The following is a 17073-nucleotide window of genomic DNA, read 5'->3' on the forward strand; positions in this document are numbered from 1 at the left end:
TCTGTGGGGCTATATAAAATCATTGGTCTATGCGGATAAGCCACAAACCCTTGACCATTTGGAGGACAATATTCGCCGTGTTATTGCCGATATACGGCCACAAATGTTGGAAAAAGTCATCGAAAATTGAACGTCCAGATTGGACTACATCCGAGCCAACCGTGGCGGTCATACGCCAGAAATCATATTTAAAAGGTAATGCCACAAGATCATCTTGCGGATGAATAAAATTCATGTCAATCGAATGATCCTGCGTTGTTTTATTGCAATCTAAAGTTATATAGCTCTAAACAAAACACCCTTTATAAGGAGTGGTAGCATAACATTCTGGAATGAGTCATTTTCGAAAAATATGTTTCAATTCAACAAATATTTCAATCTCAGATACAAAAATCTCTAAATCAATATCAATCATAATATCATCACCATCATGAATAAAATTTGATTTTTGAGAAATGTGATCCTTCCTGATCGAGATCAAGATCCATGAATTTTAACAGCTAAAAGCCAAGGTTAAGACTGAGGAGTATAAAGATATTTCATAACGAAATTCAAAAATTCTATTGCTAGGACCACACAAACTCCTATTTGTATTAGTTTCGGAGACATTTACTTTTACCCAATGGTTTGAGGGATTTCCTAAGATAAAAGGACGATAATGTAAAATGTCCATTGTTTTGTTCTTGAAATCATAAAACTAGGATAGGAAAATAATGGAATTGTTAGTATCAAAAAGTTTTCTCACCTATGATTCCAATGATTATGGTCTGTGTAATGTTATAGTAGGCCTCGTGTGGTGCCTGATTATCGTCGACGACATCCAACGAAGTGTTATCCGTCAGTGACGCATTCATGTTGTCACGAGGACATGCAGGCTGGTCCCCGCATGTTGCTTCGTCTCCTCTGCAAAAAAAAATAATTAACTTGAGTACAGTTGCACTCATGTTCGATGGTATTCAAATCCGGTGAACAGGATGGCCATAGAAAAGATTGACGCCATGACAATATTACCACCTCAAATTTAAAGGAATCCTCTTCTAACCAACCATCGTTTGTCCCCCCTATGACATTTAAGAGCACCCAAAAAAATTCTCGAAATATTAAGAATTTCAGTTTATGAACGAAAAGAAGTCCAACGTTCCTTCCAGAGGGCAGAGTAATAACCTACAAGAATTCAATTGCATTTTAGACTATATTTATTCTTTAGAAACGAAACGAAAACATTCTTTAAAGGCATGGAATTTTTGATGACTGCTTGAAATTCTGAGAACTTAACCAGACCAGAGAAAAATTAATTTTATAAACTAGATATACCGGTGGGACAGATTAATCTGTTGGCCACGTAGACTCATGTTACATTTCAAATATTTCATTTGTGAATCAGACAATATATGCTGTTTAATTTAAAACATTTTATTGCAGTTACTCACAGGTTTTTTTTTGATAACCGTAATAATGATTTATATATATATATATATATATGGATGAGGGTTATTATTATTGAGAAAATTTTTTCACAATTATTACTGTGAGGTGAAGAAATTTGGCATCTTGACTGAAATATAATTGCCATCCTGTTGAATCTCGTTCCAAAATGAATATACAATGGAATCAACAAGCCATAGAAATAATTACCAAAGTTTTCGTAAACTTTTGATTGGAATTGATCCAATTATTTCTTAGGTTGAAAATTCTCTTCATACCTACATTTATAAAATTACGAAGTTTTGTAGAAATATGAAACATGAAATGTCGAAAATGATTTGATAAAAATGTTGAGTATCGGATATTAGATATCGTCGTTCAAGTCTTTTTTGGAGAAAAAGTTACAAGGTAAAATTTAATTCTGTCCTGTCCAACCGGTCGTAAACAAGATCGCTTTCAAACGACAAGGTAATAACGATTGAAAAACCTCGATTCTCAAAGTGATTTTTCCGAGAAGGTATAATTTTTTTGCGAAAGAAAATCAGTGATATTATTATAAACTTATCGATCAAGCGATTTTTGCACGGAATCAAAATCTGCACTGAAGGACCTAGTGATAAAGGTAGTGCACACCCTTAAGTGATTTTTTTGAAAACGATATAAGAATTCCTTCAAATTCGTTGATTCACTGACTATTGTCGTAAATGAATTATTTTTGAATTTCTTGCAGGATTTTCAGATGAGTACCGAATTTGGTAAAACAATTTAACAATTCCTGAACTCTGTTGAAGCTTGTATCTTTCCATAATCAAATGGCATAATGTACTGAACACAAGTGACATGAAATGTAAAAAAATAATAATCAGTGTTGCCATTTAACTATTTTCACTTGCATAATTCTTATTGGAAAACCATTAATTATTTTCTTCTGACATTTTCAAGCATTTCTTCCTTCACAGAGGACGTGAATATCAGTAAGCCTGCATTCCATCTTCGTATAGAATGAAGAATTATATACGGAACCATGTATAGATTCACGTCAGACTTAGTGTCGATATTTCTGATATGTTACTAATTTCTGTGGCGTAGAAACCATTGTAACATCAACTTCCGAAACAGATGTTTGAACACCAGTGCGTAATTAAATATCGATTAATATGAAGGTTCCGTATGCAGATGAGTTGTTCCCAAATGTCATAAGCTGGGCTCAACTCATTATTGTCTGATTTATATCGCTTGGAACAACAGAACAGTACAAGACCGCAGATATGTTTGTTGGGACGTAACATGATATGAGAACTGCTCGACGATGTATGCAATTTGTGCATTCGTATACAGATGTTCCCGTGAAATATTACATTTTTCACGAAGCGGAGATGTTTGAATTTCAGATTTGGGCACCAATAGTGAAAATAAGGAAAGGAGTTTTTTCTATGGCTTTGACTTGACGCTTTTTGGAATTGTTGTTTTTTGTATTCACGTGAAATTTCAACTTGTTCAGATCTGTTATCACTGATATATTATTTTTTTAATCTTCTGCTTGACATCTCACTGATTCGAGTGAAAACTTTTGACAATATTTATTTATGGATGTTATTTAATTCAAAGCAATTTAGAGATTCGATCAGGTTGAGATTTTGCGTGTATATATATATTTCAAAATTCATGCAAAATTTCGTACAGATAGCGTGAACAGAACCACAGAAAATTCAAGGAAATAAAAACCTTATATTTGAGTGATAATAACCGTATTCAAATTTTACGTTCAGTGATATATAGATAAACAGTTCTGTTTCATTTGCAGATGTATTCCATAATGAGAATAGAGTAATAGTTATTTATAATACAAGTGCAGAAGGCATTGATATTCTTCCACGAGTTCAAAATTCAAAAACGAGCCACGAAGTGGCGAGTTTTGGAATGAACGAGTGGTAGAATGAGCCTTCTGTACGAGTATTATACATTATTTTCTCTAATTCATTGCATTTTCATTGAAACTAATGAAATATTTCCATAAATATAATTTAGTGATTTTTGCATTGAAAAATGTTGGTTGGCAGAACTGATTTCTTTAAGGCAAATTGATGAATTGACAGATAAAGCCGTGGCGGAAAGTTCGGAGTGCCAACATAGAATAATAAAATATAACCATGAAAACTGTGCGTTTCTGATATATTCTCGCACGATTTTGTTCTACAAGATGTGGAAGAATGAACGGAATAACCACAGAATTAGAGAAATAAACTTCTCTCTTTAGCATACAATATTATTGTAACTAGTAAACTATTTTTGATCTTGAATGTCATATTATATGACTGGAGAATTAATGAAGAGGGTTTAATTATTACATATTATTCCTTTTTCTACAATCAAATATTAAGACAATTCTCACAATGATACTATTACAACTTTTCAGGTTATTGGCAAATGAATTATTCTTAAAAAAATTGATAATTTTCATATTACATAGAAGTTTCATCTTTATATTGAGTTTATAAAGTAAACTGAAAATTGTTACTCATCATTTTGTATTCAAAGCAATTGTTTCTAACTCTGTACTCTCTGAAACAACATCATCCCTTTAGGAAATCCCTAAGAAAATATAGACATGTTCCCAGTGAGATCAAGTCTTTGATCCTTCAGAGTTGAATTTCCGAAGGATCTTTGTGAAAATGTTCCATACGAGTAGGGCATCGTCAAAGAGCTTTTCTGTCAGTCTCCTCTAACATCTCGACTGTTTTCTTTCTATTCAGACCGCAAGAACTTTAAGTTCAACAAAGGGAAATAGATCCCTCTTGTAACTGATTCTGGAAAGGACCAAAATGCTAATCACACCCACGTAATCTTTAAACTTGTGTATCCTGGGAACTTCAGGAGAAATTGATAATTTCGAAAATTGAAAATAAAAATATTGAAAGATTACTTATGGCTCTTTCTTGAAACTCATCAAGAAAAATGAGTGCAAGGAATATGGCCAAGACTGATAGAAACCATTTCGTTTGGAATTGGCAAGATGCCTGATGGCAGTCGTAACGATAACGAAATATCAAGAAACAGTTAAACATTTCTTTGGATGTTCCCAAAGATATTCCTGGAAAATTATGATGTCTCATTGATTTTTCACCGAAGATTCTCCGTTTTGCGTGGGTTTGATGATATCTTTGAGATAATACTAGGAATATGGGATCCTCCAAACTTCAATGAGTGATATATAGACATAACCGTTAATGGTCCATTGCTGCTGAAAATTATACTCTATTTTCTCGAGTTTCCAGTAAATATTTTTGAATTGAAAGGAGAATCTGGAAATTATGTGAAGAATCAACTGCCTACAAGTAGTTTCAATATTAAGCTAATTTTTCAAATCTTCATTATCAATTATCTCATGTTTCTTATGTGGTTAGTTTGAACAATCATATAACATATTATAAAATAATGTACAGGGTGTGCAAATAAGCGAGGTGAGAGGCTAAATCTCCTGATCCACTCATCGTAGAGACTTGCGGTAAAAATTTTACCACTAAAGTATAGAAGAAAACACACTGGAAATTGTTTTGAAGTTCATATCTCTACCGCTAGGGGGCGTAATTGCTATCGTGGAGTAGAAAAATGCATTTTACTCGAAAATGTTTTATATCAAGTTGAAAAAAAAATATCATCACTGTCATCATTGGAAAATTCTGTGTCCTTTAAAATTATCTTTTTCGATTTTACGACAGCAAATAAGAGTAGGAAAAAGGGAGAAATCTGACTGATTCAAATGTCTGTAACTTCAGTTTCTAAGTCAGAAGTTCATTGTTTTGTTCATTTTACTCCGAAATTTCAAATGTAATGAAAGGATTTTCTTAACAGTAACAGAAGTTCCATCAAATTTGCATGAAAAAACCTGGAAGTCGCAAAGCGATAGTTTTAGGCGTTCTGGAGTTATGGCCGAAAGAAGATATTCTTCAACTGAAGCAATGCGAAAAACCAAATTGTGTCTTTAGGTGCTCACAGAAACAAAAATCCCATCAAATTTAGATGAAAAAACCAAAAGGTCGCAAAGCGATAGCTTCAGGCGTTCTGGAAATATGGCCGAAAGAAGACACAATTTAGTTTTTCAGTGTATCAGTTGAAGAATATCTTTTTTTCGGCCAGAACGCCTGAAGCTATCACTTTGCGACCTTTTGGTTTTTTCATACAAAGATAGGATCTGTCAGAACTTAAGACATAATTTGGTTTTTCGCAGTGCATTAGTTGAAGAATGTCTTCTTTCGGCCATAACTTCAGAACGCCTGAAACTATCGCTTTGCGACCTGCAAGTTTTTTCATGCGAATTTGATGGAATTTCTTATTTTGTTAAGAAAATCCTATCATTACATTTGAAATTTCGGAGTAAAATGAACAAACAATGAACTTCTAACTTAGCGCCCCATATCGAAAGCAGCAGAAACAAATTTATCATGAGTATATTTTGTCCTCAATCAACAAGATATTATCTTTCAGACGAGATCTAATTTGCTCAAAAATGTTGAGCCAAACTGAAGTTACAGGCATTTCAATCAGTCAGATTTCTTCCTTTCACCTACCCTTATTTGATATCGTAAAATCGAAAGTGACAATTTAAAAAGATAGAGAATTTTCCAAGTATTACAGTGATGATATTTTTTCGTCCACTTCATATGAAACATTTTCGAGTAAAATTCATTTTTCTACTCGACGATAGCTATTACGCCTCCTAGCGGTTTCCTAGCCGCTTACCTCGCTTATTTGCCCACCCTGTACAATGTTGACGTTTGAATCATTTTAAATTGTATCGTTTATATCTGAAAAACCCTTCGGTTTGTGTTTCATCGTGTTTTTGAAACAGTGTTCGGTACCAAAAATTTTTTTCGAATTATGTTCAAATTCAATGGCTAATGGTGAGATCTCCGGAACTATGGCCCAGTTAGAGAAAAATCACATGTTTTCGAGCACTGTTTTCGAATTTGAACCTCTCCAGATATTCAGAATTCATTCAGACTTCAGAAAAACCTTATAACATCATAGTTGGTCTTTCGAATAAATATGAGCAAAATCACCTCTAGATTCAAGTTAAACTTTTTGACGAAAAACTATCACGAATACAAATACCTCATAAATATTTCGTACAACCCTATATTCCTCCGTTATCCTTCCCTTCGAATAAAAATCTACATAGTACCCCATGAATTCATACAGAATTACAAATCATAAAGATAACCCGCCCACACATTCTTCACAATGTCTCTTGATCTCATTTCCTTCTTCCTTTACCATCTTCAAGGAAACAAAAGACCGCCGTCACGTTTAAAATCCACTCAAAGCACTCTACACTCACTCAACGACATAAAAAAGCGGTTTAGTTCACGGAATATGTTGTTGAAAATTTCCTTGGGTGAATGGAACATAATATCATGGTGCCATTTGACCGCCCACTCCAGTAGTTCATTCTTCTGGGTAAATAAAAGTCTGAAAGGTCAAATAATCTCGTCCTTGGCATCTCATAGACTACTCGGATAGGGTAACGCAAGGGGTGTTCCATCAATTCTTGACGGGTTGGTTGTTTTAACGACGTTCGGTCACTAGATATGTTCTGTAATTTACAGAATTTGATAAGGAAGGCAATTCGAGAGGTTTCGAGTGCCTACAGAGTGATCAGATTCAGGTTATGAAGTTTTTGTAGCCATAATGAATTATTTCTGAATTTGAGGAAGTGTAAAACGATGACGTTCACGTGGAAATTGACACCAATTATTTAGGTTATCAAGTTGATAACTTGGATGTGATGAGACTAACTGAGACGGAATTCTTTTGATCACAAACTAACATTTTCTTCTTATATAATAGGTGTCATGAAAGGTCTAGGTTTTTGTTGAGCAATTGTGATGAGTTTTCTCCTTTGAAAGCGATATCATCCATATATCAAGCTCTTGTTAAAAGTAAACTGTCATATTGCAGTGTAATAAGCTCAATGTAATAAACAAAGATAGAGGGGGCATATGTCATTGTCACTAAGCAAATTTTATCCCCAACATGAACTATCAAATTTGACATGAAGCGCAAGGAAATGAAAACATACCAGTGATACGATATTTCAATCAATTCGCGAGTTTCTCCACGAACAACGCTTTTCTTATGTTCCATAGTCAATCAACGTTTAATATCAACTCAAAATATATTGAGATGAATACCTAAATATATCAGAAATTCAGAAAACAAACTTCAAGCGCGCCGAAGGACATGAAACAACGGATGACACTAGGAGAGCAATAGTTGCCAAACCTTGGATTTCAGCAGGTAGATACAGAAACTATTAAATATTCTGCATACTATAAATTCGACAATAAGGGGAAATATAATAAACTCGATAGAGGGAGAATACGCAATTTTTACATGTCCCCAACATGATTAGTTTACGTTGTCGGATTGTGATATATTTTCAAATCCACAATTTTACCATATCAATATGAATGTATATTATATTGAATGAAATATATTTATTTGAGTGATTCCCTATTAAATATGCAAATTTGAATATTTGGAATCCGATATTTTTCCCAATTTTCGAATTTATACTAAGCAGAATATGTATTATTTTCTGTATATACCTGCTGAAATCCGAAGTTTGGCAACTATTGCTCTCCTGGTGTCATCGATTGTTTCACGTCTTTTGACACGCTTGAAGTTTGTTTTCTGAATTTCTGAATATTTAGGTATTCATCTCAATATATTTTGAGTTGATACGAAACGTTGATTCACTATAGGACATAAGAAGTCCGTGCATTGTGGAGAAACTCAGGAATTGAGTGAAATATCGTATCACTGATATGTTTTCATTTCCGCGCGCTTCATGTCAAATTTGATAGTCCATGTTGGGGACAAAATTTGCTTTCTCTGAGGTGCGAGCCGACCCTTATCGCTTGAGACCATTCTAGGTTCAGAATTCAAAAATACAAACATCGTGAAGAAATGATCAATCCACTATGTATGAGAACTACCGCTCAAAAAAACCTCGAAATTCATTATGACCAGGTCTTGTCCGTCATTTCATCGACCAGAATTCCACATATGCCGCCATAATTCATATCCCCCTGGTGGTATATGCCGAGAACCTGTTCGCTTCCAAATTTGTCGCGGATGCCAGTAACTGTAATCAGTTTTAGCTCGTTTTCACAGCTAAAACAATTAGGATGGAATAGGGGTGTTAAGGGATGGAGCAGAAATTCTATTCATTGGGCCCCTCGCTATCGCTCGCCCTAAAACGGCTGTTATGTCGTTCTCGTTCCGATCGAATATTCGCTTCTGAATCCGGGAATATCTCTTCGCGTTTTGACACGCATATTTTGAAGCTTGGTACTAAGGAGAAAAGAACTGATAAGGCATTGGCGGTGCAACAGGCCTGGAACTTGAAGTGACGTATTTCAGGCCCTTTTATTTGAGGATCGGCAATTCGGTCCAGTTTGCTGGCCGTCTTGATTCTTGAAAACATCATAAGGTTGTTCCGCTGAGCTGGGTTTGCCAAAATTCTCTGCAATAAAAATCTCTAAAATGTACTAAGCCGCCTGTACACTCAGCAACCCCAATTACTCTCATTGAAAGAGGGATAAATCTTCAGTTATTTCACGAAACAACATAACATTCGCTTTCCAATTAATTGTTAGCCGATGTTTACCCATTCATCATATAGAAAATTCCTTAGATATTACATTCGAAACTATTAGGTGTACAACTTTGCTTCCGCCTTCTTTCAATGGATGGCTGTAGCGGTAAGTGGTAGATCGTAGATGTCATAAAATAAGCTCAGGTATTTGTAGACATAACGCCATCAGAATATTCATCGATTTGTGTCTTCATCATAAAGTTATTCTCGATTAAACATGTCAGCTTACTAGCCAAATTCTCGTCATTTGCGGGAGGTTTTAATTTTCTGCTTTAATATGAAGAAATCTGCGGCTGAGGCTCATCGAATACTCTCAAATACCTATGATGCGGCCGCTATTAGTGGAAAAACGTACCGAGGGTAGTTTCAACGCTTCGAGATCGATGATTTTGACGTCGAAGACCTGTGGAAGAAAAAAGGTTTTCGAAGATGCAGAATTGGAGGCATTATTTGATCTTAACTCGTTTAAAATGCAACAAGAAATGGTAGGATCATTGACAGTGACGCAACAAGCCATTTAAAATTGCCTGAAAGTCATAAGAATAATTCAGAAACAAGGAAATTGGGTGCCGTACGAAATGAAGCAGAGAGATGTGAACAGATGCTTGCAAGGTAAAGAAAAGGATTTCTGCATCGCATTGTGGCTGAAGACGAAAAATGGGTTCATTACGATAATCCCAAGCGCAGAAAATCATGGGTATATCCCGGCCATGCTTTCACGTCGACGACCAAACCGAATATTCACGGTTCCAAGGTCATGCTCAGTATTTAGTGGGACCAGCTCAGCGTAGTGTTTTATGAGTTGTTCAAACCGACTGAAACAATCACAGGCAATTGATATCGAACGCAATTAATGCATTTAAGTCGAGCATTGAAAGACAAACGACCGCAATACAACGAGAGACATGATAGAGTGATTTTACAGCATGACAATGCTCGACCCCATGTTGCGAAAGTGGTCAAGACATACTTGGAAACGTTGAAAGGGGAGGGGAAGTCCTATCCCATTCGCCGTTTTCTTCAGACGTTGCTCCCTCGGATTATTACTTGTTTCGATCAATGATACACGGTCTGCCCGACCAGCACTTCCGGTCTTATGAGGAAAAAATTGGATCGTTTCGTGGATCGCTTCAAAAAAGGCCAGCGATGGCGACGTATGCAATCACATTTTTCGAAACGTTAAAATATATCAAAAATTTTGAACTAGTTAACCAGGATAAGTAAATCTAAATCGCCCTAACACTTCATCCAGCTGTCAAATACCATTCAATAATATAAATTTTTTGTCACTCGAATACCTTTGTTTTCAGAATGACAATTCCTACTCTGCAATAGGCTTTCGTGAAAGCCTTGGTGGAAATGAAACAACGGGTGTGGTGTTAACACCATGTAGATTTGTAGAGGTAGGGGCTGCATATCCTCTTGTTTGTAATTGGTCTTTCACTGTATGTGGTATGTGGATGGAAGAGGGGAAAACGCTGTCTTTTTTTATGACTTTCAGCATCTTTTATGCATTTATTCCTATCACATTAATATTACGCCTTACGATACCAACTTGTCAGCATGACATACCGAAGTTCTCTAACTTTAAGAGCACTTATTAATAATATAGGGTGTTTTTTTCGAGGTATATAACTTTAAGGTGGCATTACTGTTCAAGATGGCGACCGATTTAACAGTTGTCAAGTGATTTATTCTCAGTTTGGTTTGGCAATTCATTATGAATAGACTCACGCCTGAAAAACGCTTGCAAATTGCAATTTTATTTCGAAAATAATGGTTCTGTGCGGAATACGTATCGCGCACTACGTCCATCTTATTTTGTTTAGCGATGAAGCGCACTTCTGGTTGAATGGCTACGTCAACAAACAAAACTGCCGCATTTGGAGTGAAGCTAATCCCCAAGTGTATGTCGAAACACCGTTACATCCAAAAAAACTGACTGTTTGGTGCGCTTTATGGGCTGGTGGAATCATTGGTCCGTACTTCTTCAAAAACAATGATGGCCAGAACGTTACAGTCAATGGTGATCGGTATAGAGCCATGATTACTAACTTTTTCATTCTTGAATTGAACAACCATGATGTCCAGCAGCTGTGGTTCCAACAAGACGGCGCAACATATCACATCTATGTCTATGCGGATAAGCCACAAACCCTTGACCATTTGGAAGACAACATTCGCCGTGTTATTGCCGACATACGGCCACAAATGTTGGAAAAAGTCATCGAAAATTGGACGTCCAGATTGGACTACATCCGAGGTCATGCCAGAAATCTTATTTAAAATGTAATGCCACAAGATTATCATGCGGATAAATAAAATTCATGTCGATCGAATAATCCATCGTTGTTTTATAGCAATTTAATGTTCTGTAGCTCTTTACATAACAAATTGGCGGAGGTGTCGGTAACACGTTTGAGTTATTTTAACGATGAATGAACTATACGACTCTGCTGAGCTGAAACAGTTGTTTTGCCTTTGTGTAGTTCTCGGCTATTCTGAACAGATTTCACATAAAACAAATAATATCACCTGAGTAATTTCATACGATATTGTTGTGAATGTATCAAGTTTAATGAATAAATTATTAATTTTCCTGAATACTGGTCTAAGCGTTTTTGTTTCAAAATTAACATGCACTAAATATAAGAGGAGAATGGTCCATAGAACAACAAAGAATAGCTGCGGATAGTCGCTTTCCTAAAAGCATTTGAATGTAAAATTACGATTTCATGCTTTGCGCAAAATTTCATATAGATAGCATCGACTGAGGCTGTGCAAAGATTAGTCAACATTTATGCTGCATGCGAGCTCGCCTCTTTTTATTTTGATGAATGTTGACATCTTCACATTTCGGTGGAGGTTTGAACCCCCCGGCTACGCCCGTGGCATCGACAAAAACTTATAAAATTCAAGCAAAGGTGTACGCACTACCATTTTACTCTTTAAGTCCTGGGCCTGACGCACAAATATAATAATTGGTCTTTATTTTTACATAATTGGTCATCTGATAGCACAGCTCCTTTTTTGTTAGTACCAAGTTTCCAAAGATATTATGCTGACTTTAAATTTGACTCTTGAAAGAAGAAGTTATTACTGACATTGGAGCCCATTTGGAAAGCAAAGACGAAAATATATACAGAATGTACCTATTACTTCGTATGGTGACTATGTTGAGGAATAATGAGTTTTCCTACAACTGCTATTGAAAGTAACGTATTCTGCATAGCATACTCAACTTCAAAACTATGTATTGCTCATACTGTGGGAAATATTATTTCTCACGCCACTTTGTCCACACCTCGCTTGGTAGACCAATGAAATTGGGCTCTTGAGTCGTTTCAATGGAAACGCAATAAATTAGCACATACTGTCAACGAAGGCCATTTTGATTTGAATCAAGTTCATTACTCGAATTATTGAAATTTGTGCAGTTGTAGGAAAAGTATCGTGTGTTTGCGGCACTCGCGAGAAAAGTTGGACTTTCCCCAATTGTTGCACAATATAATATTTTACTGATTAGGCCCTGGGCGCATTGAGTGAAGTGTCACTTTGAGAACATAATAAGTCATCCTGTAATTTTTTCTCTTGTTATTATCTGAACGAAATAAACAGCTGTTTTCATGACAATTCCATTCAGAATAATGAACCGAAGCCCCAAGTGCAATTCCTCACATTGCTCGCGAGATGTCTCTGTCAGAGAATTGAATTTCTAAGGAACAATGCCTCATTGTACGTTTTCATATCACCGGTCTGTTATCAAAACTAAATGTCAGAAAATGGCACGGAATGACGAAACAATATAAGGACGGAGTATTCAATCCAGAACCGAAGGGGACAATGAAGTCGATAGCGTATAAAGTTTCGTACGCCTGCAACGTGAATCTCATCATTGAATGCCGGGATCGAAAATGGCTTTCGAGATCATCTCGATCCTTCTTCTACGGAATGAATATAAAGAGAGTCCCTTCTGTTCGATTTTTCAGGGTTCTATACCTCAGAATACGAAATACAAAACCCTATAGACTCGCTCTCTTCTCTTGGTGCAGTGAACCTGAAACACGGGGATTTCGAAAAACAACGCTTGAGTCGAGGGACCCCTTTTTTGGTTAACCCGCCACTGGAATGAAATATTCAACCTTGAAAATTTTTGAGTGAAATATTATTGTAAAGTATATTTATTTCAGCAAGGACATGACGTCACTGATGACGTACACTGATTGTGAGTATTTATTTTATTTGTGATAATAATTGGTTTTGGTCTCAGATAAGTATAATCATAGATAGAGGGGGCATTTTCATCAAGCGAATAATATCCCCAACATGAATCATCAAATTTGACATAAAGAGGGAACTGAAAACACATATCAGTGATAAGATATTGGGTTGGTCCACAAAGAACACTGGTTCAACAATTTCTAAATTGGAAGGTATCTGCAATTGGTATTCTGTTAAAGCTTTCCTAGCATATAAGTTCAGTTTCAGATAATTAGAAATTGCCAATGTATGAAAATGTTTATCAAAGGATTAACATAAATAATCAGTTAATGTAAAGAAATATTCGGGCGAATTGAAGTTGTTAAGTTTTTTGAGAATCATGGCAATTCTATTACACTTATATCTATATATTTCAAAACTAGAATCTAATATAGAAGAATTTACATATAGAAAACATTGCGATAACGAAAATTACATGGAATCATTCGAGTCTAGACAACATAATGGTTATTATATGATTATTAGGCCATAATTTCCTGAATTGAAAGAACGATAAAAAGATAATAGTACAGCTTACGACCTACAATCCAAAACTGGACATCCATAACTTTAATGTTGGAAAGATACTCGAGATATTTCAAAAGAACCAAAAATTGCAGCTTATTAGCTATTATATTCCTGAGAAATGGTGGTTGGTCCCTTATGTAACTGACAAAACAGTTTAAAGTGAATAGAGTCCTATGCAAGTTTGAATCTTTATTTGTATTGAACAACATTGCAGCAACTATGTTGCCATACTCAGAAAGTAAAGAACCTTTAGATCCAGAAATTTATATATTGGTACTCAGCATTAGGGCTCAGAAAAGTATTCAAACAATTCGAATGCTCGACTACTCTAAATAAAAGCTTTTTTCATTACAAAACCTTCAAATTTGCTGACAATTCTCACATGACTGGTACGAACTCAAAGGACACGATAGTAACCAATGATTAATTGATTTGGAAGCTTCTTAAAGTTTACTAATCATCCTGTACTAGCAAGTAAGGAATGAACTGAAGAATGAAAATGAAAATATTATAGGAGATTTTATTGATTGCTGAAATAAAAGTAAAGTCCGTACAAGTCTAGCACAAGAAAAATTTGAAGCTTTCGTATCACATAATTCAAGATTTTTGAGATGAATAAATAGATATGGTTCAGAAACTTGTGCGAAACATTTTCCATATCAACAGTTGTCGTCAGATTTATAATAATCGATTAATACTTATATGAACCAAACGTACAAAAAGGAATCTTTTATTTACTAAAAGGATACGATAGTAACAATTATTAATCTATCAAACTTCAAGGATTTAGAAGCTTCCTAACATTCAACTTCATCATTCTTCAGAACTGAATATAAATTGCTATTTGGAGAAAATAATTAAAGATATTTGAGAAAATAGAGTTGTCTTTCTTTTCAGGAATGCCTAACGAACGTTTTCAGTCCTCTCAATTGTTCTCTGATGTTGAATGATCAACAGTTGTTTCCAAATGTATCAAGGTCGATTAACTCCTATCTGAATGGAATATACAGAAGAAAGCTTTGAACCACCAAAACTGTCACTAATTTTCTTCTGGTATCAACCAAGATGGTACGAGAGTTAGAATTAGGAAGAATTCAGAAGCCTCTCAACGTTCAACTGTCATTCTAAAGATCTAAGTTTAATATTAATCAGTATTTGGAAAATAAGAATGAAAGTATTTTAGAAGAAATGGTTATTTTTCATGTGTTCAACGGTGCAACGAAAGTAAAAACTGTTTCTAGTACCACAGAGAGAGGGTTAGACTAAAGGAAGCTTTTAGCCCACTTCATTTAAGGCTTTTGAGATGAATAAATAGATGCTTGTATCGAGCGTACTCCAGATGGCTTTCAGTTTCTTCAATCGTTCTTTGATGTTGAATGTTCAACAGTTGTTTCCACGAGAAAATCGATCTATTATCTCTTATTTGAATGGAACATACAAACAAAGCTTTGGACCTCTACAACTGTTACCAAATATCACCTGATACTAACCAAGATGATACTAAATGATATCTATTAAACTCCAATGATTTAGAGGAAGCTTCCCAACGTTCAACTGATATTGTGTAGATCTAGGTATAATGGTAATCAGCATTTGAAAAAAACAATCGAAGTGTTTGAGGGGATAGGATTATTTTTTCTGGTGTTTAACGGTGAAAGTAAAGTACCAAGGGTTGCTTTTGTCCCACTTCAAGTTCATTTAAGGTTTTTGAGATGAAACACTTGCTATGAGCTTGTATGGAACGTATTCCAGATAGCTTTCAGTTTTTCAATCGTTCTTTGATGTTGAATATTCAACAGTTGTTTCCATAAGCAAAATGATCAATTAAGACTCATACAGAAATACAAACATACAGAAAAAACTTTGGACCACTAAAACTGTTAGTAATTCTCATCTGATACCAACCAAGGGAGTGCTAGAGTTACAATTAATCTACTAATCTCCAATGATTTCCCAAAGCCTCCCAACGTTCAACTGTCATTCTGAACACCTGAGAATAAGGCTAATGATCATTTGTAAAATGAAAAATCAAAGTGTTGGAGGAGATCGGCTTGTCCTCCTTATTTTCAACGGAGATACGAAAGAAGAAACTCCTTCTAGTACCAGAGAGAGAAAGGGACTGAAGGAAACTTTCACCCCAATTCATTTAAGGTTTCCAAGATGAATAAATAGATGCTGTTCATGAACTTGTATGGAACGTATTCCGAATGGCTTTCAATTTCTTCAATCGTTCTTCGATGTTGAATGTTCAACAGTTGTTTCCACAAGCAAAATGATCGATTACCACTTATCTGAATGGAACATACAAATAACAGATCTTGTCTACTAAAACTATAAACAATTCTCACCTAATACCAACCAAGATTACAAGACAGTTATAATTAATGGATCTACTTAACGTCAATTTATCTAGAAGTCTTTAAACGTTCAACTCGTCATTCTTTAGATTTGGGTGATGGTAATTTGCATTGGGATGATAAGAATTGAAGATATTGAAGGAGTTGAAGCTTGTTTTTGTTGTTTTCATTGATGAAATGAAAGAGAAGGTCTACTAGTACTAGGGAGGGACTGAAGGAAGATTTAGTTTCATTCCATTTGAAGTTTTCGATATAAATAAATAGATTACGTTCAGAAACATTTCCCAGATCGCTTCCCTACCTCTAAATCGAGCGAATCTGCGAGTTATCGAATAGGAAATGAAGGAAATGCAATCGGAACGCTAGAATCAAGGGTGTAAATTCAGGGTCCCCGATCTCAGCATCTCCCGGCTCATCTCAACCCTTTGGGCAAACACCATCATCAGACTACGATCGTCACAGGACTCACCTCAGTGTTCACATAGTGACCGACACACGGTGCATCGCGACGTCGTCGTCGTCATAAGCAAGCACATCACCGCACGGCGTCTCAGACTCCTGGGGCTCGGCGCGACGCGTTCTCGAGCTGCACCTGGCTCCATAGGCGTGGACTGTCCGGGAAAGCCTCGCCGAGATGAGGAGTGATCGCTTCTGCCCCACTCCTGGTATCCTCACACACCCTGGGCCGCGCATGGCCTCATCGATTTTAGAGGGCCTGATGCTGGATGCTGCTGCTGCTGGGCCACGGCGATCCAAGATACGGGTGGAGGTTGCATAGGTGATCTTCGGGTTGGTGGTGGGTGAGGTCAGTGTTCCGGTGGAACGGTCCTGGATAAGGAGTCA

General features: G+C 36.0%; 1 protein-coding gene across 1 annotated transcript in view; it reads right to left on the reverse strand.

Annotated features, from left to right (window-relative positions):
• The window catches only part of LOC123676415 (muscarinic acetylcholine receptor DM1), a 55848-nt gene extending 39006 nt beyond the window's left edge, over nucleotides 1-16842 (reverse strand). The window contains exons 1-2 of the mRNA XM_045612295.1: nucleotides 16700-16842; nucleotides 746-903 (exon numbers count right to left, since the gene is read on the reverse strand). Coding sequence (XP_045468251.1) covers nucleotides 746-854 — 109 coding nt within the window. The 5' untranslated portion in view covers nucleotides 855-903; nucleotides 16700-16842. The remainder of the gene's footprint in view (nucleotides 1-745; nucleotides 904-16699) is intronic.
• Between the last annotated feature and the right edge of the window lie 231 nt (nucleotides 16843-17073).

Source organism: Harmonia axyridis, chromosome 3 (assembly GCF_914767665.1).
Source record: "Harmonia axyridis chromosome 3, icHarAxyr1.1, whole genome shotgun sequence".
Classification (NCBI taxonomy): domain Eukaryota; kingdom Metazoa; phylum Arthropoda; class Insecta; order Coleoptera; family Coccinellidae; genus Harmonia; species Harmonia axyridis.